The 24,939-nt window shown below is 38.0% G+C and overlaps 1 protein-coding gene across 3 annotated transcripts in view; it reads left to right on the forward strand.

The window, feature by feature from the left end:
- The window catches only part of MAP4K3 (mitogen-activated protein kinase kinase kinase kinase 3), a 190,500-nt gene that overhangs the window by 51,922 nt on the left and 113,639 nt on the right, over positions 1-24,939 (forward strand). For all 3 annotated transcript variants that reach the window (XM_027113315.1, XM_027113316.1, XM_027113317.1), the window contains one exon: positions 10,852-10,909. In XM_027113315.1, coding sequence (XP_026969116.1) covers positions 10,852-10,909 — 58 coding nt within the window. The remainder of the gene's footprint in view (positions 1-10,851; positions 10,910-24,939) is intronic.

Raw genomic sequence — 24,939 nt, forward strand, 5'->3', positions numbered from 1 at the left:
AGCACAGGCTCCGGATGCGCAGGCCCAGCGACCATGGCTCACGGGCCCAACCGCTCCGCGGCATGTGGGATCCTCCTGGACCGGGGCACGAACCCGCGTCCCCTGCATCGGCAGGCGGACCCTCAACCACTGCGCTACCAGGGAAGCCCCGAATTAGGTTTTTAATCTCAAGAATTATATTTTTTATTTCCAGAAATTCTGTTAGGTTCTTTTTTTCCTATCTTTCAAGTCATTTTTGTTAGCCTCTTGTTTCTGGTCCATGTATGTAATACTTTCCTTTAGTCCTGTAAACTTCTAAAGCATACTTAACTGTAATTTTATATTATGTATCTGTTAATTCCAAAATTTGAACTTCCTGCAAATTTAATTTGTTGTTTATAACTTTTGCTGCTCTTGTAGTTTGTTTCCTTATGGTTTGATAATTTTGTTTTAATTTCACAATTGGCTAAAGTAATTTAGGAATCTCCTGGGGCATGGATTGAAGGTGCATTTCTCTACAGAAAATTTGCTTCTCTTTCTGTCAGGTGCCTTTCATTACCACCAACCCAGAAACAGCTTAAATTCATTTCTTGGCTTGAGGTTCCTGGTCCTTGCAAGAAGTGTAAATTTATACTCAACTGAGAATAGGCTGTAATTATGAATTTGAATTTTCAGGGAACCCCCCCCCCCTCATTCTAGTGATTCAAGCAGTTGGTTTTTTATTCAATCATTTTGTCAATGGACAGACACCCCCTTCCTCCCCTCCGATCACTGAGAGGTGTGGCCTTTCAGGGGCATTGTTGGTTTTATGCAGTGGTCTCAATTCCAGCTTTCACTGCATCCAATAAAAATCAAAATTTAAGTCTCTCGATTCTAAGTTTAAGCTAAGGTCATGGCTTTAGCTCTTGCTTACCACTCTGATTTCCTTCATTAAATGCATTCAACAGATACTTTTCGAGCGAATGACTGTTTTCTCTTTGTTTTCGCTTCCTGTGGATTTCTTTCCTTGTGTGTCCAGCAGTGCATTTAAAAGAGTACTTGTTCTATCTTATCTGCCGTATCTAGGTATTTGTAATGGGAAGGGTTTTCATATCTAGTCTTACATATTTCCAAAAGCAAAACCTCAGGTGATTTTTATACATACTGGAGTTTGAGCACCTTTGGGTTAGAGATGCTGCTTCTGTCACTTCTGTAGTGGGAAGTGGGAATGTGGTTACTTGGTCCCTTATGTTTTCCCAAACTTAATACCACTATTAAGTTTTATCCACATTATTAGTTCATTTGACATTTGTGGTCTGCTAATTACCATTTAAAAGTGTTTTGTTTTTTTTTTTTTTTTGCGGTATGTGGGCCTCTCACTGTTGTGGCCTCTCCTGTTGCGGAGCACAGGCTCCGGACGCGCAGGCTCAGCGGCCATGGGTCACGAGCCCAGCCGCTCCGCGGCATGTGGGATCTTCCCGGACCGGGGCACGAACCCGTGTCCCCTGCATCGGCAGGCGGACTCTCCACCACTGCGCCACCAGGGAAGCCCTTAAAAGTGTTATTGATATGGAACAAGTCCAACTTGAATTACAAACAACTTAAAAAATAAACTTTGAAATATAACTTGTTGCTGTTTGTCTTTTATCAGTCATAGATTATTTTCCATGTCTATTACAATCGTTAGCTGTTAAGTGCATCTTTTTTTTTTTTTTTTTTTTGCGGTACACGGGCCTCTCACTGTTGTGGAGCACAGGCTCCGGATGCGCAGGCACAGCGGCCATGGCTCACGGGTCTAGCCGCTCCACGGCATATGGGATCTTCCTGGACCGGGGCACGAACTCGTGTCCCCTGCATCGGCAGGCGGACTCTCAACCACTGCGCCACCAGGGAAGCCCAAGTGCATCTTTTTTTAAAGTTAATGTGGTAGTCTCAATCTGTTTTTTTCTTTTTTGAAATTAGCATCATACAGTCCTAGAAATTTAGATCTTTAATCATCTGCTTTTAAGAAACAAAGAGCCATTCAAGTTAATTCAAGTAAAGAGAGGCTATTGTGAAGATACATGTGATAGGGAACTGGAAAGCTGTCAGGAACTCAAGGCAGCTTTGGAGATATGTTTCTTTCTCATGGTCTCTTATTTTTTTCTGTGCATTTGTTCTGTTCTCTGCTCTTTATTGTCTGTCTGCTCACTGTATCTTTCCTGTTTCTTCAAATCTTTATTTGCCCAAGGTCCTACTTGCTAAGACAGTGGCACAACTTTATGGCATCATTTACACACTGGGTTATATTGCATGGTGGTTCAAACTTCTTAGAGCTGTGATGTCTAATACAGTTGTCACTGGCCACACACTGCTTTTAAAATCAAAATGTGTAGGATCTATGTGCTGAAAATACATAATGTGTAGGATCTATATGCTGATAATGTTTTTATAAAACATTCATGAAAGTTATCAGAGAAAACCTAAATAGAGAGTAGTGTTCATGGATTGAAAGATTCTGAATAGTAAAGGTGTCAGCTCTCCACAAATTGATCTATAATTACAATCAGAATCTCAGCAGGGTTTTTAAAAATTAAATATAGACAAGGCAATTCTAAAATTTCTGTGAAAAGGCAGAGGACCTAGAATAGCTAGAGGAACTTCGGAAAAGAAAAATAAAGTTGGAGGAATCACAATATCTCATTTTTAAGACTAAACTATAAAGCTCTAGTAAACAGGATTGTGTGTGGTATGGGTAGAGAATAGACACAAGATCAATGGATCAATATAGAATCCAGAAATAGACCCACACAAATATGGCCAATTGATTTTAACAAAGATGAAAGGCAATTCAATGGAAGAAAGATAGTCTTTTCAACAAATAGTATTGGAAGAGTTGGACATATACGTGCAAAAAACAAAAAAAGGAAGGAACATTGACCTAAACTTCACAAAACAAAATTAACTTAAACAAAAATTAACTCAAAATATATCATAAATCTAAATGTAGTACTTCTTCTTCTAGAAGAAAGCATAGGAAAAAATCTTTATGACTTGAGGTTAAGTAACATCTTGGACATGATACCAAAAGCATAATTCATAAAAGAAAACTGTTGATAAATTGGACTTCATCAAAGGTAAAAACTTTTGCTCAGTGTGTTAGTTTGCTAGGTCTGCCATAGCAAAATACCACAGACTGGGTGGCATAAACAATTGAAATTTTATTTTCTCACAGTTCTGGAGACTGGAAGTACAAGATTAAGGTGTTGTTAGGGTTGGTGTCTCTTGAGGCCTCTCCTTGGGTTGTAGGTGGCTGCCTTCTTGCTGTGTTCTCACATGGCCTTTTCTCTGTGCACACACAACTCTGGTCCCTTCCTCTTATAAGAACACTGGTCCTATTGGCTTCATTTAACCTTAATTACCTCTTTAAAGGCCGTGTCTCCAAATACAGTTACATTCTAAGGTACTGGGGCTTAGGACTTCAACGTCCGGATTTGGGGGGCACACAATTCAGTACATAATGCTCTGCAAAAGACACTGTTAGGAGAATGAAAAGACAAGATATAGACTGGGAAAAAATATTTGCAAATCATATGCCTGCAAAAGAACTTGTATCTAGAATATATAAAGAACTCTCAAAACTCAACAATAAGAAACATCCCAATTAAAACATGGACAAAAGATAGAAGACACTTCACCAAAGGATGGCAAATAAGCACATGAATAGATGTTCAATGTCATTAGCCATTAGGGAAATGCAGACTAAAATCACCATGAGATACCATCACCTACCTGTTAGAAATGGCTAAAAAGTACAATCCCAACTTCTAGCAAGGAAGTTCTGGAAGAACTGGAGCTCTCATACATTGCTGCTGGAAATGGACAATGGTACAGCCACTCTAGAAAGAACTTGACTGTTTCTTTAAAGATTATACATATACCCACTGTATGGCCCAGTCCCTCTCCAAGGTCTTTTTATAATCTGTACACAGATGTTTATAGCAGCTCAATTCACATTTACCTAAAACTGAAAACAGCCAATATGTCCTTCCAATGGTAGTGAATAAACTGTGGTATATCCATACAATGGAATACTGCTTAACAATAAAAAGGAATAAATTAATGATACATGCAGCAACTTGGTGAAAGAAAATAGTCTCAAAAAGTTATATGATGATTTAATTTACATGAAATTCTTGAAAAGACAAAACTGTAGTGGCAAAGAACAAATCAGTAGTTGCCAGAGGTTGGACTGAAGGGAGAATGTAACTTGCAAGGGAGGTTTTGCAGTGCTGTAACTTTTCTGTTTCCAGATGGTTGTTAACTCATTTTATGCAAATCTATGCATGTGTTAAAACTACTAGAACTATATTTTTAAGAGTTGATTGTTTTCCAGTTAAAGCTAAATGAGTCCTGGGGATGTACTGTGCAGCATGGTGACCATAGTTAACAATACTGTATTACATATTTGAAAGATGCTAAGAGAGTAGATCTTGAAAGTTCTCATCACAAGAAAAAATTTGTAGCTATGTGTGGTGATGAATGTTAACTAAATTTATTGTGGTAATCATTTAGTAATATACACATATATCAAATCATTATGTTGTACACAAAACTAATACAATGTTATATGTCAATTATATCTCAAATTTTTAAATATTTAAATATCTCAAAAAAATTTAAAGCCTTTCCAATTTAAATATTGCGTACACAAATAATTAAATACAGCTCAGTTCTTCAGTTGTATTAGCCACATTTCAGTTGATCAGTAGCTCCATGTGGCATGGGACTACAGTAGTGGACAGCGCAGGTATAGAACATTTCCATTAATGCAGAAGGTTCTACGGGATAGTGCTGTTTTAGAGTGGGGGTCAGCCAGTTTTCTCTGTAAAGGGCCAGATAGTAAATACTTCAGGTTTTGTGGGCCACATGGTCTCTATCTCAGCTGCTCAACTCTACTGTTGTATTGTGAAAGCAGCCATAGACAATACTTAACCAGATGAACATGGCTGTGTTTCGGTAAAGCTTCATTTACAAAAACAGGCATGTTTGCTGCCCCTATTTTTGAGAATCTGATTGGCCTATTTCCTTTTTCATGTCAGCTCACGGTTTATTGGTAGAGTGACCTTATAATTTACCATCCAAGTTAAATAAAATTTTAATTATAAATTTGAGAGTGAAAGTGGGCATTGTTAGTAATTCTGCTAGGACAGTTGGCATAACCTGCAAATGTCCTGGGCAAACCAGGAATGTACATCACCCTGGCTATCAGTCTTCCTATGAAGTGGTTCCCTTTGTAGTAGGCTCATACCTAGTCCAAGAAACTGTGGAAAAGCAAACAAAACTATTCCTTCAGCAGGGGCTGTGGGTTAGCCATTTTTCTCTGAAATGAGTATTTATATGGGAGGCACCCTGAGGTTTGGCCCGCCCAGTACACTCAAAATAGCCTGTTTTCTGTCCCTGTGCCTTTGTTCATGCTTTTTTTTCTATGCCCTCTTTCCCATCCCTCTTCTGTGTTTGTTGTAATCCAGCCCATCTCTCAAACCTCTGCTTAGGTGGTATCTCCTTCATAAAGCCATCCCTGTAAACACCCCTTGCAGACTTAAAAGCCGGTACTTATATTTTATAAAATTCACATGGCACAGTGCCTTAGACCAGGTGCCCAGGCCGGCTGAGCACCAGAAGCAGCACTTCAGTAGCTTTAAATACAGATTCCTGTGTCTCATCCTAAATCTGTTGATTCAGAAATCAGTGGCAGTGTTTTTATTGTTTTGTTTTTAAACTCCTCATATGATTCTTGTATAACCAGCCAGCTGGTTCAGTATTTGGAATCTGTTAATTTAGAGTTAAATTATTTGATGTAAACATTGACTTTCAGAATTAGAAGGAACCTTCTTAGAAGTAGTCTTTTTTCACTTTCTTGTTTTTAAATTGGGGGGAGAAGACACAAGGAGATTACTTGCTCAGATCCCGTTGCGTGTTACTGGCAGAGCCAGCACTAAACTTTGCATTTTTTCACTCCCATTTCAGAACCTTTCTTCATATTCACGTTGGACAGCCCCTTCTGAATAGTAAGCTTTGGATACCAGAAGGTGCTTGTATATCGTAGATGATCAGATTTGTTGTTGATAGTTATTTAACTCACTTTATATAACACATAGCACTTTTTTTTTTTTTTTTTTTGCTGCTTAATGATCCATTCTTGATTATGTTGTTTACTCCCATTCCCACACTCAAGGAATACTTTTCTGATAATTGGAGATAACTCAGCAGTTTGCATGAAATCATCTCAGAAAAACCTTTTACCAAATTAATGCTAATATGAATGGCTTCTATAAGTCTGACTGAATCAAACTGAATTTTGGGACAGCTTTGAAATGTAATAGTTTCCAAGAGCTCCTCTAAAACTGAGATCAGCTCTAGATCCGCAGGATTTTTCTCACCAGGTCTAACCTTTCCCATTTGAGAAAGGTTACTGAGGATCTGTGGGAGTGTGTGTGTGGGGCGGGGGGGGGAGTGCCTAAACTTGAATGGGGATCAGGAAAATTCTTGCGGGAAGTGGTAATAACCTAAGTTGAGCTTTAAAAGATGTCTAGAAGTTAGGCCAGGGGAGGGAGTTAGGGAGAGCGTTTGTCTAGGCATTAAGTGCCAAAGGGCAAAAAGTGTGGATAGCATTGGAGATGGCCAGTTGTTTAGTTTGGTTAGAGCATAAAGTGCAAATTAAGGAATGACTGGAAATATAGACAGGAGCCAGGTAGTGAATGGTTTTACAGTAAAATGTTGTATTTCGCAATTGGCTATCCACATGCAAAGGAGTGAAATTTGAGCCCTGCCTGACACCATTTAAAAAGTCACTCAAAATGGATCAGAGACCTAAATGGAAGACCTAAACTATAAAACTCTTAGAAAAAAACATAGGAAAAAAAATCTTTGTGACCTTGGGTTCCAGGCAGTGGTTTTTCAGCTATAATACTCAAAGCACAAGTAACTAAAAATAGGTAAGTTGGACTTCATCAAAATTTAAAAGTTTTGTGCTTCAAAGAACACCATCAAGAAAACGAAGACAACTCAGAGTGGGATTAAATATTTACAAGTCATGTAATCAATAAGAGGCATATCAAGATTTATAAAGAACTCTTACAAGTCAACAATAAAATTGACAATTAAAAATGAGCAAAGAATTGGATACACATTTTTCCAAAGAAATTCAAATGACTAACCAGCATATGAAAAGATGCTCAAGATTGTTAGCCATTAGTGAGTTTTAAGTCAAACCACAGAGAGATAGTACTTAACATTCACTAAGAAAACAAAAGTTAAAAAGCCAGGTAATAATAAATATTGGCATGGATGTAGAGAAATTGGAATCCTCATACATTGCTGGCGATAATATAAAATGGTGCAGCCACTTTGGAAGAAAGTTTGACAGTTCTTCAAAAAGCTAATCATACAGTTACCGTGTGATTCAGCAATTCCACTATTAGGTCTGTATCCAACAGAATTGAAAACGTAGGTCCACACAGTGTTCATAAAAGCATTGTTCATAATAGCCCCAAATGGAAACAACCCAAATATCCTTCAACTGATAAAAGGATAAACAAATGTGGAATTGCCATGCAATGAAATATTGTTCAGCAGCAAAAGGAATAAAGTACTGATATGTGCCGCAACATGGATGAACCTGAAAACCTTATGCTCAGTGAAAGAAGCTAGTCACAAGGGACCACATTTTGTATGATCCTATTTATGTGAAATATCCAGAACAGTCAAATCAATAGAGACAGGAAGTAGACCAGTACTAGTTGTCAGGGTCTGGGAGGGGGAGGAGTAGGGGAGCGACTGCTAATGGGTCTGGGGGTTTCTTTCTGGAGCAATGAAAATGTTTCAAATTTAGAGAGGAATAATGGTTACATAATTATGTGAATATACTAGAAACCGCTGCATTGTACACATTAAAAGGGTGAACTTTATGGTATGTGAATTACATCCCAATAAAGCTGTTATAAAAAGTGCTGTATTTAGTAAGTAATTTAAATTCTCTGATGGGGAATTTGAATTTGTGTCTTTAAAGCAATGGTGTATACTCCTGAAGAGTTTTAAACTCAAGAACAACGTGATCTGAACATCACTTTCAGAGCATGTGAGAATGGTGGTCAAATCAATGATGTGGCAGAAGACTGGGTCTAGAAGCTGAGAAATACGTATCCTCAGTTTTCTGCCCTGGGCAGATCTGTAAATTTTATGTTACTAATACTGATTTAGAAATTTTTAACTTTATATGTGGTAATATGTTATAATATTTACCTTGCTCTCATTTTTTTTCCTAATCAGTTTCTCTAGGTGATTGAAAAAAGAATAGCAGGTACAGAGTATTAGAGTTAATATTAATTTTTAAATTTACCTGTGTGTAACCTTGGCTGCTGTGAGTTTAGAGACAGCAAAATATGACTTATTTTAGCCAGAGGACCAAGATTCTTGATGAACCATAATGCTTTAAACATCTTCCATTAATAAACGTAAGGATTTTGATGGGGAAAAAGCTCAGAAATTCAGGTTTACTGAGGGTTTTTTGTTATTCTTCTTCCCTTTTTGTGATTTATCTTGTCTGTCAAATAAGTTACATATTGGAGAATTCCAATATTTTAAAACTTTTTATCCTTTAGAAAATTATAGACTGATTTAAATTTTGAAAAATTGTATTCATAAGTCAAGCCTATAGTAAATAATTGACTTTAGTAAACTAGTTATCACTAGTTTACTGTCATAGTTTTTCTGTTAAATATGTGCTGGTATAACCATTAATAAATTATTTTTAGAAGAGTACATTGTGTACTGCAGCCATTTTGGACACTTTGTGTAACTTGTGTTGTCAGTAGAGATCGTGCCCTCTTGTGGTAAGCTGGGAACAGAATTTCAGCTGTAAAAGTAATCACCCTAGCTTTCTTTGAGTTCCTATTTTTTGCTAGTGCATACTGAGTTTATTTTCAATAAACAGAAAACAAAACTATAGCAAAATTTTTGAATGGAGAATTGAGAATTGGAGAGAGTAGTATGTTTTGTCTTATTTTATTTGGAGAAGTGCTAAAAAAGATGTGGGTTAACGGACAGAGTATCAAGGAGGAGCCTAACAGGGAAAAGATTTCTCAGTGTGGAAAGGCAACGCGTTCTGAGAGTGTTTGAGAAGGTTTATGACTAACGTTGTTGTGATACCCTGAATATTTTACAGGTACACTCTGCCCCATCCTCCTTAGAAAATGCTCCCAGAATGTCTATTCCGTGTGTGTGTGTGTGTGTGTGTGTGTGTGTGTGTGTGTGTGTGTACCTTCTCATCCTAGGGAAGGGAATAAATATGTGGCACTATTTGAACTGTCTGTCTCATATAATGGAAATTAAGTTTAGTTTGAAATAAATGTTGAAATCTGTTTTGAACTGCCCGTAATAAGTTGGCATCCTAAGTGTTTATTAGTCATGGGGATTTTTTTTTCAAAAGGAATGAATTTTCCCTGAAAATTTTATTTTAATGTTTTCTTAATTTATATTTTTTAATACCTTTGTTCTTCTTTGAGTTTAAAGGTTAAATTTTCTATTTCAGCAGTGACTGTGTCCCATATATATCTTCTTAGAAACTGATTTTTTTTGTTTTTTAATGCCCCAGTATTTGTAGAAGGATTCCGATGTTAATGCTGTTATCATCCCTTGTGGGTGATTCACTGATCTTTACCAATCCATTAATAAGAAGTGTTACAACTAAGTATTATTCTCATCACATGAATGAATTTTTCTGTGATCAGGGAAGTGCATATATTGGTCTTCATTGGTTGATATGAAAATCAGTTTATTAAGTTTCAGTTCATAGTTTAAAATATTATTTTGAAAATTCTGATTCAGTTATAGAACATTTTAAATTGACAAAAATAACTGCCATTTTTATACAAATTGAAAAGACAATTTCTGCTTATTTATACCTAATTACAGCTGTAAACACCGGCAATCTAATACTATGGATTGATTTTTTTTAATATTTATATTTTTAATATGTGGCTTGTAAAGATGTATTTGGTTTGTATTAACTGCACTTATTTCATTGTACTGTCAGCTGTGTTTAAACAGATGCAGGGAGGTTGTTTTTACAGTTAAAAAATGGTGCTTGCTTTTCATATTATGAAGTTTTTTAATTTACAAGTTTAAAGCTAGTTAATTCAAGATTTTAACAAACCTTTGAATAAATGGCAGTAGAATGTAATGCTTAGAAAAGCTCAGACTCTAGCGTTAGACTGCCTGGGTTAGAATCCCAGCACCGTCACTGACTAGGTAGATGGCCTTGGCAAGTTCTTTAACTTCTTGGTGCTTCTGATTCCTCATCTGCAACACGAGAATAGTATTAGTACCTACCTCATAAGATTGTTGTAAGGATTAAACGAATTAATATAAAAACACTTAGAGGGCTTCCCTGGTGGCGCAGTGGTTGAGAGTCCGCCTGCCGATGCAGGGAACACGGGTTTGTGCCCCGGTCCGGGAAGATCCCACATGCCACGGAGCGGCTGGGCCCGTAAGCCATGGCCGTTGAGCCTGCGCGTCCGGAGCCTGTGCTCCGCAATGGGAGAGGCCACAGCAGTGAGAGGCCTGCGTACCGCAAAAAAAAACCCAAAACACTTAGAATAGTGCCTGATGTATGTATACTAAGGTCTGTGCTTCTGTTAACAATATTATTATCACCATTATTAAATTTATACATAGATTAATGTTGAAATTCATTTTGAAGAATGTACTGTTTGTTTTGTAAATATAAATCACTTACGCAATTCTTGCTTTAAAAGACTTTTCTGAATAATTGAAAATAAATAAAAGCTTAAATTACATTTTATGAAGTTTTTATGAAAGCTTTTTTCACAATTATCTTTTCTTTTCCTTTAGGCACGAAATGTTAACACCGGTGAATTGGCAGCAATTAAAGTAATAAAACTGGAACCAGGTAAATTCATTGAAATTTGGTGTTTCTTATTGCTCTCAACCACTGGATAGCTTTCAGGCTTGTTTTAATGATGTTTGGTCAACCTTCTCTTGTTCCCAACATCTGGCAAATAGGACTAGTGTCTACTCTTGCCTTCACCTCTTTGAGACCTGTAGACTTGTTGCCCAGTTCTTCCCTGAAAAATAGCTAATAATCGCGGGAGGGAGGGGAGCTCCTGAGGAGACATTGTTCCTTCTGGACGCGGTTGAGCTCCTTTGTCACACGTCGTTAGTGGTGTATTTCCAGGTTAACACTGTCCAGTGATGAGGGGCAGTGTGACGCAGTGGAAGGAATGGGACTGAAATTTACTGGTTGTAGTCCAGCTCTTTGTGTCCCACTGTCTTGCTCTGTGAACTTGGGCAGGTAACTTAAGCTCTGAGTCTCGGTTTCCTCAATAAACCTAGCTCGCATATTTCACAGGTCGTTAAGATTGTAATAGCTACCTTCCACCTTTAGTAGCTTGTCAAGCCTCTAGGACTGCTTCATATTTTTCGTCTGCTTCAACTGTATTCTATCCCTGAATTCCCCCCGCTCCCTGCAAACATACCCTTCCCTCTTTTTCTGCCTCCCACCATAAGTAAGTAAGTGTACTAGTGTCTAGACTGAGTTCCACGGCGATGATAGTGCCTTTCTGAGGGTGCCTTTCAGTATGGGCACAAATACATCCAGTAATTTTTTTTTTTTTAAGTGTAGGCAACTTTTTCTATGAAAGTCGAGAAAGTAAAATATTTTAGGCTTTTTGGACCACAGGTAGTCTCTGTATACAGTTCTCTCTCTCTTCCTCCCTCTCTCTTTTCATCCTCCTAAAATATAAAAACCATTCTTTGCTGAAAAACCATTCTTAGCAAACCAGGCCACCTGCGCTTGTAGTTTGCCCACCCCTGATTTAGATCATCAGTAGACTTTTTAGAAGTGCTATTAAGATGAAGTTTGAAGGATGTGTTGACTGACTGTGATCAAACCACACTCAAATATAATGAATTAAAAAAATACTTTTTAAGTTACAGGTATTTACAGATTTTTTATATTCTAATTATATTCTAGCATCACATGACAAAGCTTTTTCTGTTCTCTGAATCTCCTGTTGTTTAGCGGACATTTGAAATTGACAAAATCTGAGGTTAAGAAAGAAATTAAAGGTTTGACATTTGAAGCAGGGCCTCCATTTTTAATCATTAAGAAGTGGCTATGTTATTGATGAAGTAGTCTCTAACTGGTAGCAGTATGTACATACATCATTCCTTCAAATCAGTTTAGTGCCTCCTCTTTCAGGAAGCCTTCCTCCCCTGACCCCTGCCCTGACTAAGATGACTCCTGCAGGAATAGCTCTGGAATACCACTTACCACAGCTGTGCTTCCAGAGTTGTCTTTCTTTGTTCCTAAGTTCTAATCGAATTTGTGTCCACAGCACTCAACTTAGCGTCGGTGCATAGTACACGTTCAGGACCTCTTAAAATTTCCTTTAAACAATTAGGAACTTAAAATCTTATTGTTCATCAAGTCATTTTTTACTGATTAGTGAATTTTTTGTGTTATGTTCATCTTGAACACTGCCTTGTATATATAGATCATTGTAATAAAATAAAACACAATTAAATAAAAAGAAAAAAGCTTATTCCTATTCTGCCACTCAGAGATAACAAGAGTTACTACCACATATGTTACTAGTTGTACACTTAAATTTAGTTTATATTGGATTCCCTACTTGTGTGTTCATAGAAGTCACCTGAATTTTTTTTTTGGCTGCGTGTGTGGCTTGCAGGATCTTAGTTCCCCGACCAGGGATTGAACCCCGGCCCCCTGCAGTGGAACCTGGAGTCCTAACCATTGGACCGCCAAGGAATTCCCCCTGAATTTTTCCGTTTAATTTCTTTATTTTAATTTGTTTATATCCTGTGAGAAATGTTTAACTTGTTGGTGAGCTTGAAGTATACGGCACAGTGGTTAAGTGCACAGACTCCAAAGCCAGACTACTTTGATTCTAGTCTGGCTTGACCACATTGCTTAAGCTTTTCGGATGGACTTCTGTTTCCTCATCCCTAAAATGGGGATAATAATAGTAACTTCCTCTTAACGTTGTTGTAAGGATTAAGTAAGCTAATATATCTAAAGCACTTTAAGAGTTTCTTTATAAGTTCCTTAATTTGCCATAATGACGTAGCAATTCCACTCTTGTGTATCTACCCACACAATTTTCACACACAGATGTTCACAGCAGTGTTATTCATAATAGACAGAAGCTGGAAACAACCTAACTGCCCATCAACTGGTAAATGAATAGACAAAATGTGTCCATACAGTGGAATACTATTCAGCAATAAAAAGAAACAAACTGTTGATACATGCTGTGACATAAATGAACCTTAAAAACATGTAAAAAGTGAAAGAAGCCAGATAAAAGAGACTACATATTATATGATTCCATTTATGTGAAATGTTTAGAAAAGGCAAATCTAGAGAGTCAGAAAGTGGATTCGTGGGCTGATGTATGTGGCAGGAGGATTAATAATTAATGGGCATGAGGGATCTTATTGGGTAATGGAAATATTCTAAAACTGATTTATAGTGAACTTGGTGAATTTACTAAAAAAAAGCATTGAATTATGCACTTGATATGGATGAATTACATGATTTTAAAATATGCCTTAATACAGTTATAAAAAATAACCACAATACCATTGTAGTCTCTTACAATATTAATAATAGCTTCTTAATAACGAATAAGTTTCACACATTGTAATTAGTTGATGTGTCTCAAATTTCTTTTATATCCATAGGTTGTGCCTTCATCTCTGTTTGTCTTTTTCTTTGCCTTTTGTTTGTTTGAAGAAACTTGGTTATTTGTCCTGTAGGATTTTCCCTCAGTCGGGGTTTTGCCAGCTGCCCCCCTGTAGGATCATTTAGTGTGTTCTTCTGTGAGTTAGTGGTTAGTTCTAGAAGACTGGTAAGATTCAGGTTTGATTTGGCATGTGGTGGAAGAGGACAGCTTTGTTGGTGGTATTATGTTCTCATTTTTCTAAATTACAATTCTGATATCCAGTCTTTGACATTTTGAAAAACTGAAACTAAATCTGAAATAGTCAAGTGTAGTGGGAATGATTTTAAGAATTTGCATCCAAAGTTGTTTTTTTTTTCCCTCTTTTTCTTTATAACTGATATCCAGTTTGAACGTGAAGCTAGATGAAAACTTCTTTGGACATTTGGACAAAATTGTTTACTTAAGTGTGAATTTGGTCTAAGTATCTCACTGGGGCTTCTAATCTTATTCCTGTGGCTTTAATTTAGATTTGATTTTCTCAATTGTTCTTTGATTAAGCATCAGTCTATAAGCAAGGACAATGTTTGATCATTGTAATAAAAGTTAAAAAAATACAATTAAACAAGAAGAAGAAGCTAAACATCAGTCATCATTCTGCCACCTCTATAAACACTTGACTTTTAGTGATTTTCTCCAGATTTTTTTGTGTATTTATGTACAGGCATACCTAGTTTTATTGGGCTTCACTTTACTGTGCTTCACAAATACTGTGTTTTTTACAAATTGGAGGTTTGTGGTGATCCTGCATTGAGCAAGTCTGTTGGCACCATTTTTCCAGTAGCTTTTGCTCACTTTGTGTCACTGTGTCACATTTTGGCAATTCCCATAATTCAAACATTTTCATTATTAGTATAACGTGTTATGGTCATCTGTGATCAGTGATGTTAATGGCAAAAAGATTACGACTTGCCGAAGGCTCAGATGATGGTTAGCATTTTTTAGCAATAAAGTATTTTTAAATTAAGGTATGTACTTTTTTTTTTAGATATAATGCTATTGCTTAATAGACTACAGTTAGTGTAAGCATAACTTTCATATGTACTGGGAAACCAAGAAATTAGTGTGACTTGCTTTATTGCAGTCTTCTGGAACTAAACCCACAACATCTCTGAGGTATGCCTGTACAAACACCTAACATATATACTGCACACACAGAGACACACACACTTACCTACGCAGACCACAAAGGGCCGGGCAGAGTTCAGAGATGGATAAGAAGGTACTGAGATCAGCTTGATTCGCATGCTTACTGCTGAACCGGTAAACAAGCATTGCAAAGGATAAGTAAGAGAAGAATACCATGAGTGGGCACAGCTCCCCAGTGCTTCCCCAGGTCCTCAGAGGTGACCCAGACTGGTAGTCCGTGCAGTGCGTGATTTGGCAACCACAGAACACCTGGCTTGCTGCCATTTATGCTGTCAGGCTTGCGGGGGGACAGCATCAATACTCAGCGAGTGGTGTAACTCTTCTTAGAAAAGGCAATTATTTGTTGTGACACTGTTCAGTAGTTCTGTGTTCCACTTCTAACTATGTCCTCAGATCTGTAGCTGGCCTGGCCATTGCCTACCAAAGATGCAAACACATGTGTATGTACATGAGTGTGTTTTATCCATAAATGGGTTGATTTTTTACATTTTCTTTTCATTTGAAAAGCATTTCATGAATTTTTTCTGTGTTAGTATTTCTACGCCACCATTTCTTAGTTGGCTGCACAGTATTCAGCAGTATAAATTATAGCTGTTTAATCAGTCCCTAATGATTATAACACTTAAGTTTTTACAATTATAAACCTTGTACCTCTATTTATTATGTATCATGTACCTATGAGGACATCTTTTGTCCTTGTACGTACGATTATTTTGTCATGATAAATTAATTAGCTGGTCAGAGGATATGTACATTTTTAGGAGTTTTGACATATACTAGGGATTATGCCTGACATTTCCAGGGTTTGATTTTTTGTTTTGTGGTTTTTTTCCTATACCTTTGCCCACAAAAGGATATCATTATAATAAAATCTTTACTATTGATCAAAAGCTGATGTCTTACTGTTAATTAACATTTCTCTGTCTTCCAGTGATTAGGTATCTTTTTTCCCCATATACTTCTTGGCCTTTTATTTTTATTTTATGAAGAGCTTGTTTGTGTCAGTCATTTAACAAATATTTATTCATTGTCTGCTACGTGCCAGGCATTGGTCTAGGTGCTGGGCACATCGTGGTGAATAAGGCAGACTCTTACCCTTGAGAAGCTTATATTTTAGTTCAAAGTGACAGGAAACACGTAAACAGATAAGATAATTCATGAACTAAAATGAGGTAATGTTGAAAGTGGCCAGAGGCTACTTTAGCCAGTGTGGTTAAGGGAGACCTTCAGAGCAGGTGGCATTTGGGTTGAGACTTGAACGATGAGAAGGCAATAGTCATGTGACAGTGTTGCGGGGGAGAGCATTCTAGGTGGTCAAGGGCAAGTGCAGTGACTCTGAGACAAGAATGAGTGCTGCAAGGCTGAGGACAGAGAGAAGGCCTGTATGGCTGGATCTTTGTGAGCCAGTGGGAGCAGGGTGTGCAAGGGGGCTGGAAAGCTAGTCAGGGACTAGGTTATAGATGGCCTTGGGCACTGTGGTAAGGAGGTTAGATTTTACTTGAAGCTCAGTGGAAAGCTTTTGGAGGATGTTTGGCCTGAGCAACTGGGTGATACTTTAGGTTCTGTTTACTGACATGGGGAAGACTTGAAGTGTGGATGGAATCAGTAATCCTCTATTTATTATGTATGTTTTAGGCATCTGCTAGATATCTAGTTGGAGATGTTGAATAGGCAGTTTGACACATGCGTCTGGAGCTTTAGGAGAAGTTAGGTTACACATACAGATTTGAGGGTCCTCAGCATGTAGGTCGTCCATGAAGCCGTGGAAGTAGATGAGGTTACCTGAGAAGAAAGGAGAGATAGAGAAGGATGGCCCAGGTTCTAACCCTGGGTGATTTCGATACTAGAGGTCCGCTAGAGGAGGAGGTCCCAGCAAAGAAAACTTGAAAACAAGTAACAAATTAGGTAGGAGAAATATCTGCTGAGGGTTTTGTCAGTGAAGCCTTAGAAGAAAGTCTTTCAGGCAGGAGGGAGATTAAACTGTGTCAGATGATGCTGAGATATGTGGAGTAAGATGAGGATTGAGAATTGGGCATTGGTTTTGATGACTTTGATAAATCAGATTAGTGGTTAAGGAGTGAATGAGAGGAAAGGAAGTGAAGATAGCAAGAAAGATTCTCCTCTCAAGGCCTTTTGCTGAAAAGGTTAGCAGAGAAATGGGGCATTAGCTGGAGTGGGACCTGGAGTTTATGGAAGGTTTTTCTAGAATACATGATACTCAGTTATGTTTTGTGCCAGTGCAGTGAGAATAAACCAGTAGAGAAGAAGAAATAGATGTTGCAGAAGCTAATGTAGATAACTCCAGGAATAAAGTCTGAGAAAATGAAGAGACAGGATCCAAGGCATAAGTCTAAGAGCAAGGAGACTTGATTCATTTTAACAGGAGATAAGGCAGAGGATGAGTATATAAGCAGGTAGGAGGACAGAATTGATAGTGGAAAGATTGGTTATTACCTGATTGTGCCCCTTTTCCTTTTGAACTATAGGACACGGTTATCAAAGCTTTATGCTTTGAAAGGCTTGCCAATCCCACTATTTATTTATATGTATGTGTATATTTTATATACACATATAAACTTTTGACTTTCGTTGTACTTTTTTTTTTTAACATTTAGATCTTGGATCCATGTAGAATTAGTTTGAGGTATGATGTGAAGTAAAAATCGAACTTAATTTTTTTTTCTCAAATAGTTAAATCTAGCTTTTTGGTATAATTGGTTCTGTTCTGGGCTTTCTGTTTTAGTTTAAGGAATTGCCTATTTATTTTGTTGCCAATACCACACTGAAGCTAGCCTTTAAAATAATACTTGTTCCTGAGGTAGGTTGTTGCAAAGAATATTTTTTATAGAACCTGATGAAGATTAACATAATGGTTGATAATGACATATTGTTTGGATATCAGAGATAGATACAATAATGTAAGATACTCAATGACATCGGAAAATAAAGGATTCCATAAAGGTGAGTTTTCTAAAATCCTCTTTAAATTGCAAAAATTGTTTTAACCATTGTGTTTGTAAATATTTCTCAAATGCATTTCACCTCAAATAACATACTGAGAGTAGTGTAGTTATCATAATGTAACCAATAGTTATAAGTTGTCCTCAGCAGCTCATGACAAAGAGAAATATTGTGGTGCCTCTCAGAAAAAGGCTCTAAATGACAGTGACTGAACGACAATGACGTTTCCCCCTCTCTCCGTGTTACTAGTTGCTTTTTTTTGGCCACGCTGAGCAGCTTGTGGAGTCCTAACCACTGGACCTCCAGGGAATTCCCTAGTTGCTTCTCTTTAGGTTGGTAAACATTTACTGACATACATTAAGATAAATGGTAAGGCACATTTCTTGATTTTGAAGTCTAGCCCTTTATATCTGCCTCCTCTGTCTCCTGTTTCTGTTGTGTTGTTGGCCAGGAGATTGGACAATCAGATTTGTTAGAATTGCATCTAATGAAAAAGTGAATATGCTGTGAGCTTATCAGAAGAACTTTCCTTTGAACTTTGGGTCATCTCTTACCTTCTCAAGGTACTTTTTGTCCATGCCTGGTTCTCATTTATGTCCTGAAAAGTTAAAGTTACTAAATAAGTGCTTAGTTTGAAACTTAATCGTTTCTACGATGGGTAGTGGAAGTCAAAGAGAGAGCATATAGCGTAGTGGTTAAGAATGCGGACTTTGGACCCAGAGTGCTTTGATTAAAATTGAGGCTCCATCATAGTAAACTGTGTGATCTTGGAAGATTATTAACCTCTCTACCTATTTTTCCTTTCTGCAAAGTAGGGGCAGTAATAGTTCCTACCTCATAGGGTTGTTGTAAAAATTTAATAGTTTAATGTATTTGAAGTACTTAAAATAGCTGTAATTTTTATTAATAGGGACTTAAAACTGTTATAAATACATTGACGTATTGCGCAATTAAAATGAATAAAATTATAAGCTATTATGTTTTCTTGTTCTAGAAAACAAATGCAACAACTGATTTCTTATACTGTCTACTGACTTAATCCTCTTTCTTACTATCCACTCCCCCACCTCTCCCCGCAGTACACATGCATACACTCTTACACATGCCATAGAGCTGCTAGAGATACTGAACATGCTTTGGGTGTTAGACTTTTCTTTGTGATACTCTGGGGGCTGTGGAATGAGGCAAGCTTATAAAATTATTTCCTTAAACTTACCTTCTTTCAGTTACTACTCATGTACAGTGAAATAAAGTTCAGGAATTGCCTTTTTTGAACTTAAATATTATGCCTACAGTAGACTATAAAATTCTCGATGGAGGAGGCTTTGTCTCTTAATTATAACCTTGAGACATTGTACAGCTCTATGCACATAAATGTTTGGTAAATATTTTACTGAATGAATATTGTATATGATAAACTAAAACATCCAGAATGATTTTTTTTTATGTGAAAACATTTTTTTATGTTCAAAAAACCCCACAACTTACGAGTTCTGTTCCTAGAGTTCTTATACTTTGTGGAACAAAGCAACTTTCTAACCTTTTGAGCATACCCATCCTACTTGCTGGAGAAAAATATTTATTATTTGTAAGATAAAATAAAATCAATCTCCAGGTAAACAAATTAACCCTTTTTATATGTTTAGTTTGGATCTTTGATATATACATATTTAGTCTTAAAAGTCTATAGGTGTCATGTATATAAGTAACATTAATAGGCTCTGAAGTACTGACAGGTCCTTTTAAAATTAAAAACTAGGGGAAACACAGCTATCATATTGAGTTTGCTTTCTATGTCAGAGGAGGTACAGGGGAGAATTTGGCAGCAGAATTCAAACGGGTCCAGAAATCAGTAGAAAATAATGATGATGTGCAGAACTTGGCTTAACAGGAATCCACTTTCTTTTTTAAAATATTGATTTATTTATTTTTGGCTGTGTTGGGTCTTCGTTGCTACGCGCGGGCTTTCTCTAGCTGCAGCGAGCAGGGGCTACTCTTCGTTGCGGTGCGCGGGCTTCTCATTGCGGTGGCTTCTCTTGTTGTGGCTCACGGGCTCTAGAGCACAGGCTCAATAGTTGTGGCACATGGACTTAGTTGCTCCGCGGCATGTGGGATCTTCCCGGACCAGGGCTCGAACCTGTCCCCTGCATTGGCAGGCAGGTTCTTAACCACTGCACCAGCAGGGAAATCCCAGGAATCCACTTTCTTATTAGTGTTTTTCCAGATGGTAGAATTATTTTTCTTAAATTCACATATCCACATAGCAACTGCAACAGCAACACTAATGGTGATAAAAGTCACAGCAGCCACTTTTTGGATACTTGCTTAGGACAGTGTGCCAGACCCTGTACTGAGCTCTTCATCTGCATTGTCTCACAGTAATCCTCACAGTAACAAACGCTGTGCAGTAGGTGTGGTATTATCATCCCCATCTCACAGGATAGAGGCACAGAAGGATTAAGTAATTTGCCTAGGGCTGTATGACAGAGGAGCAAATTTAAATCCAGGTTTATGTCTCCCTAGAGCCTGTGTTATTATGTATGTTGCTTTACAGATGCTTCCTGGAATTTTTAGAATAATTCCCAGTTCTCCAGCAATATTTTTTGAAAGTTTGCCTCTCTACTATAGAGCTCATTATTCATTTATTTTCAATGTTAAATTAAATTTTAAGTTTTTATAGTTTTTTAAAATTTATTATATTTATTTATTATTTTTGGCTGCATTGGGTCTTTGTTGCTGCGCGCGGGCTTTCTCTAGTTGTGGTGAGCGGGGGCTACTCTTCGTTGTGGTGCACGGGCTTCTCATTGCAGTGGCTTCTCTTGTTGTGGAGCACGGGCTCTAGGCGTGCGGGCTTCAGTAGTTGTGGCGTGCGGGCTTCAGTAGTTGTGGCTCGCAGGCTCTAGAGCGCAGGCTCAGTAGTTGTGGCGCATGGGCTTAGTTGCTCCATGGCATGTGGGATCTTCCTGGACCAGGGCTCGAACCTGTGTCCCCTGAATTGGCAGGGGGATTCTTAACCACTGTACCACCAGGGAAGCCCTATAGTTTTTATTTAACATAATTTCAGACTTTAGGGGAAATGTTGAAAGAATAGTACAAAGAATTTCAGTATTTCATCAAGATTTCTCAGTATTAATATTTGCTACATTTGCTTTATCTTTTCCTTATCTTATCCACTTAAAGATACCCTCTTCCCCTGAATACTTTAGTGTGTATTTCGTTAGAGCAATGAAATGTCATTCATTGCCTTACATAACAGTACAATCATCAAAATCAGGAAATTAATGCTGCTACAGGGCTGTTATTTAATCCACAGACCTTATTCAGATTTTGTCAGTTGCCCCAATAATACCTTTTTAGGAAAAAGAAAATCTGGGATAATGTGTTGCATTCAGTTGCCAGGTCTCTTCAGTTTTTTTTGTTTGTTTGTTTTTTTAATCTGAAAGGGTTACTGAGCCTTTGTTTTGAATGCTAGGTCTGTTTATTGCTACTGATGCATAGTTTCTACTAGGTTGTCTTAAGGGATAGAGCCAGGAAATAGATGTATGTATGCACACATAAATATGTACATACCCACACACCTCTCCCTTCCCTACCCCCCCATCTATCTTTATCGAAAACTATGACTTCATGCTTATACCTCCAATACCAGTCTAACACCATAAAGTTCATTCTCTCTTTTCTTCCCATATATGTAACTTCCTTCTCCAACAGAGGGAAACCTGGTTTCCATTATCGGTAGTATATTTACTTACTTGCTTAATCCTTGAACATAAAAGTAATTTCAGAATTGTTAACCTATGCCTCTGAGAACTCAGCTACTAACTGGAGGTCATCGTTTGTTTAGAATATTTATCTCTATGCTGAGGACGTATAGTGTTCTAAAATCTGGTTCTCCTTGTGTCTCTCCCTTTGAAAATTGCTTATGTTATTCTGTTGAAGTTTGTATGGTGTATTAGTTTCCAGGCTGCCATAACAAAGTAGCACAAACTAGGTGGCTTGAAACAACAGAAATTTATCCTCTAACAGTTATGGAGGCTACAAGTTGGAAGTCAAGGCGTCAGCAGAGTTAGTTCTTTCTGAGAACCCTGAAAAATATGTTCCCTGCTTCTCTAGCTTCTGGTGATGGCCAGCAACCCTTGGCATCCCTTGGCTTTTAGGTGGTTCCAGTCTCTGCCTCCGTCATCACAGAGCAAACAGCCTGTGTCCAAATTTCCCCTTCATATGAGAACACCAGTCCTAGAGACTACCATAAAGGCCTCATCTTAGCATGATGACAGCAAGACCCTGTTTCCAAATAGGATCACGTTCACAAGCACTGGAGGTTCAGTTCACCATATCTTTTGGGGGGACACATTTCAACCCATGATACATGACCAATTTATTTGTTTCTGTTTGTATTCATTTTGGGGATGCCTCCTTCATCTTTGATTTTATTTCTTTTAGAGTATTTTTTTAAGTATGTGCAACTTGAACATGATTCAGGGAAGTGTCATTCTTTTATCTTTTTTTATCCTATTCCCACTCCTCCGCTGTTGATAACCACTATTTTTGGTCTCAGGTTTATCCTTTCCATGTTTTGTTTTGTTTACCCAAATGAGCAGATACATGAATATTTTCTTATTTTCTCTTCTTTTCTTTTACAAAAGGTAGCATACTATAGCTATCCCTTTGAATTTTGCCCTTTTCACTTAACAGTCTGTCTGGGAAGTCATTCCACATTAATTCTCATTCTGCATAATACTCCATCATATGAATCAGTCACTGCTCTATGTGTGCGCCTCTAGGCTGGTTCCAATACATTACATTTACAAATAACGCTGCTTGTAAAATTTATGTCATCCATATTGAGAAATGCTACAAAAAGGTGAACCTCGGAAACGTTATGCTAAATGAAAGAAGCCAAACACAATAGGTCACATACTGTGTATTTCCATTTATGTGAAATATACAGCATAAGTAAATCCGTAGAGACAGAAAGCAGATTTGTTGTCGCCAGGGGCTCTGGGGAGAGGGGGATGGGAAGTGACTGCTTAGTGGGTATGGGGTCACCTTTGGAGGTGATAAAATGTTTTGAATTTAATTTAAACATCCTCTTGTTTTTCTTGCTGATGTTGGTGCTGTTGACATTTAGGCCACTGGATAGTCAGTGCATCTTTAAACGCCTCCCACAAAGAACAGACCCTGAAGTTTATCATTATAATGACAGTGTGTATACACTGTCTGTTCACACCTTTTTTTGGTTGCCCCGTCAGAGTTAATTTACCTCCTCTGTCTTTCACTTTACAGAGTTTTGTTTTTCTGTTACACTGGAGAAAGTTGAAGTCTGATGATGCTGGCGCTAAAGTATCTGTGTGGGAAAATGGGGGGCATGGTCCAGGATGGGAGTGGGTCATAAAGGATGTAAGCCAGAAAGATACTTAGGGCCAGATTGTGTACCATGATACCTTCTATTTCATGCCAGAATGTCTAGAGCTGTGGGTCACTGAAGGTCATTAGAGAGAAGACTAATATTTAGTCTGTGTTTTAAAAGATAACAGGCAGTAATGTGGCGAATGTACAGAAATGTAAGTCAGTACTGGAAACAGGGAGACCAGTGAAGAGGTATATTGAGAAGGGTATTAGGAAAAGAATGTGTATGTGTGTATAACTGAGTCACTTTGCTGTACAGCAGAGATTGGCACAGCACTGTAAATCAACTCTACTTCAATAAAAAAAATTTTTTTAAAGAAGGGTATTAGAGTTCAGGTTAACTGCTATAACAAAGAAACCCCCAAATAAAGTGACCTACACAAGATAGACATTTATTTCCCTCTCACGTAACAGTTCTGAGGTGAGTCCAAGTTGGTAGTTTAGTTCTGTTCCATGAGGTCATTCAGGGATACACGTTCCTTCCATTTTATGCCATCACCCAGTAAAGCACTCATTCATCTGCTTATGTGAGGTTAGGTCACTGGTATGTCCATATTTAGCTTGCTGGAAGAGAGACAGGTATTTTAAGGCAAGCAGCTTTTCTTTTAAGGAAGTGAGGTTGGAAGTCACATACCAGTCACATGCTCATATTTGTGCTAGAACTTAACTTCCATGGCCACACAAATGCAAGAGAGGCTGGGAAATGTGGTCTTTAGCTAGGCAGCTGCATGTCCAAGAAGAAGGAAAGAATGGCCATTGGAGGCACAAATCGCAGTCTACCCCAGGAGGCAATTGGGGTATTATTATGAGGATTTGAACCAGGATAGTTATAATAGGGCTAGAACTGAGATGTGTTTAGGAAGTAGACTGAAGAGAAGGAATATATTTCCATTCATCTGAGACATCTTGATTACGAGGTGTTTAGAGATTGTGTAGTTGTGTGCAGTTGTTAATTCGATCTACAGGTCTGGAGCTCAGGAGAGAGGTCTTGGCTGAAGGGGTGGACTTGGAAATCATTGGTGTTTGGTAGTAGTTGCAGTTGGAGAATTTCAAAAAGAAAGAGGGGGTCACTAGTACCAGATGTTGCTGATACGTCAGGTAGAATGAGAATTGATAAGAGGCCTTTGATTTGGCTCTTAGAATGACATGGAACTTTGCAAGAGTAATTTCAGCAGAGTCATGGAGTGAAAAATAGATTGTAGTGGGCTGAGGAATGAATGGAAGTCATGAAAAGGAAGCAAAGCTCAGACAGTTTTTTGAAGAAATTTGACTGTGAAAGTGGGGACTGGTTTAATATAGGAGGAGCAAGGTTAAGGGAAGGTTTTTCACGTTTTTAAAAAAATTAATTTTATTTTTGGCTGCGTTGGGTCTTCATTGCTAAGCGTGGGCTTTCTCTAGTTGCAGGGAGTGGGGGCTACTCTTCGTTGCAGTGCGCGGGCTTCTCATTTCAATGGCTTCTCGTTGTGGAGGAGGGGCTGTAGGCATGCGGGCTTCAGTAGTTGCAGCACTTGGGCTCAGTAGTTGCGGCACGCGGGCCCAAGAGTCCGTGGCCTTCAGTAGTTGTGGCTCGCGGGCTCTAGAGTGCAGGCTAAGTAGTCGTGGCACGGGGGCTTACTTGCTCCACAGTATGTGGGACCTTCCCAGACCAGGGCTCGAA

This window comes from Aethalodelphis obliquidens, unplaced genomic scaffold, assembly GCF_003676395.1.
Source record: "Aethalodelphis obliquidens isolate GAN/ISIS:26980383/991018 unplaced genomic scaffold, ASM367639v1 scaffold12, whole genome shotgun sequence".
Lineage (NCBI taxonomy): Eukaryota > Metazoa > Chordata > Mammalia > Artiodactyla > Delphinidae > Aethalodelphis > Aethalodelphis obliquidens.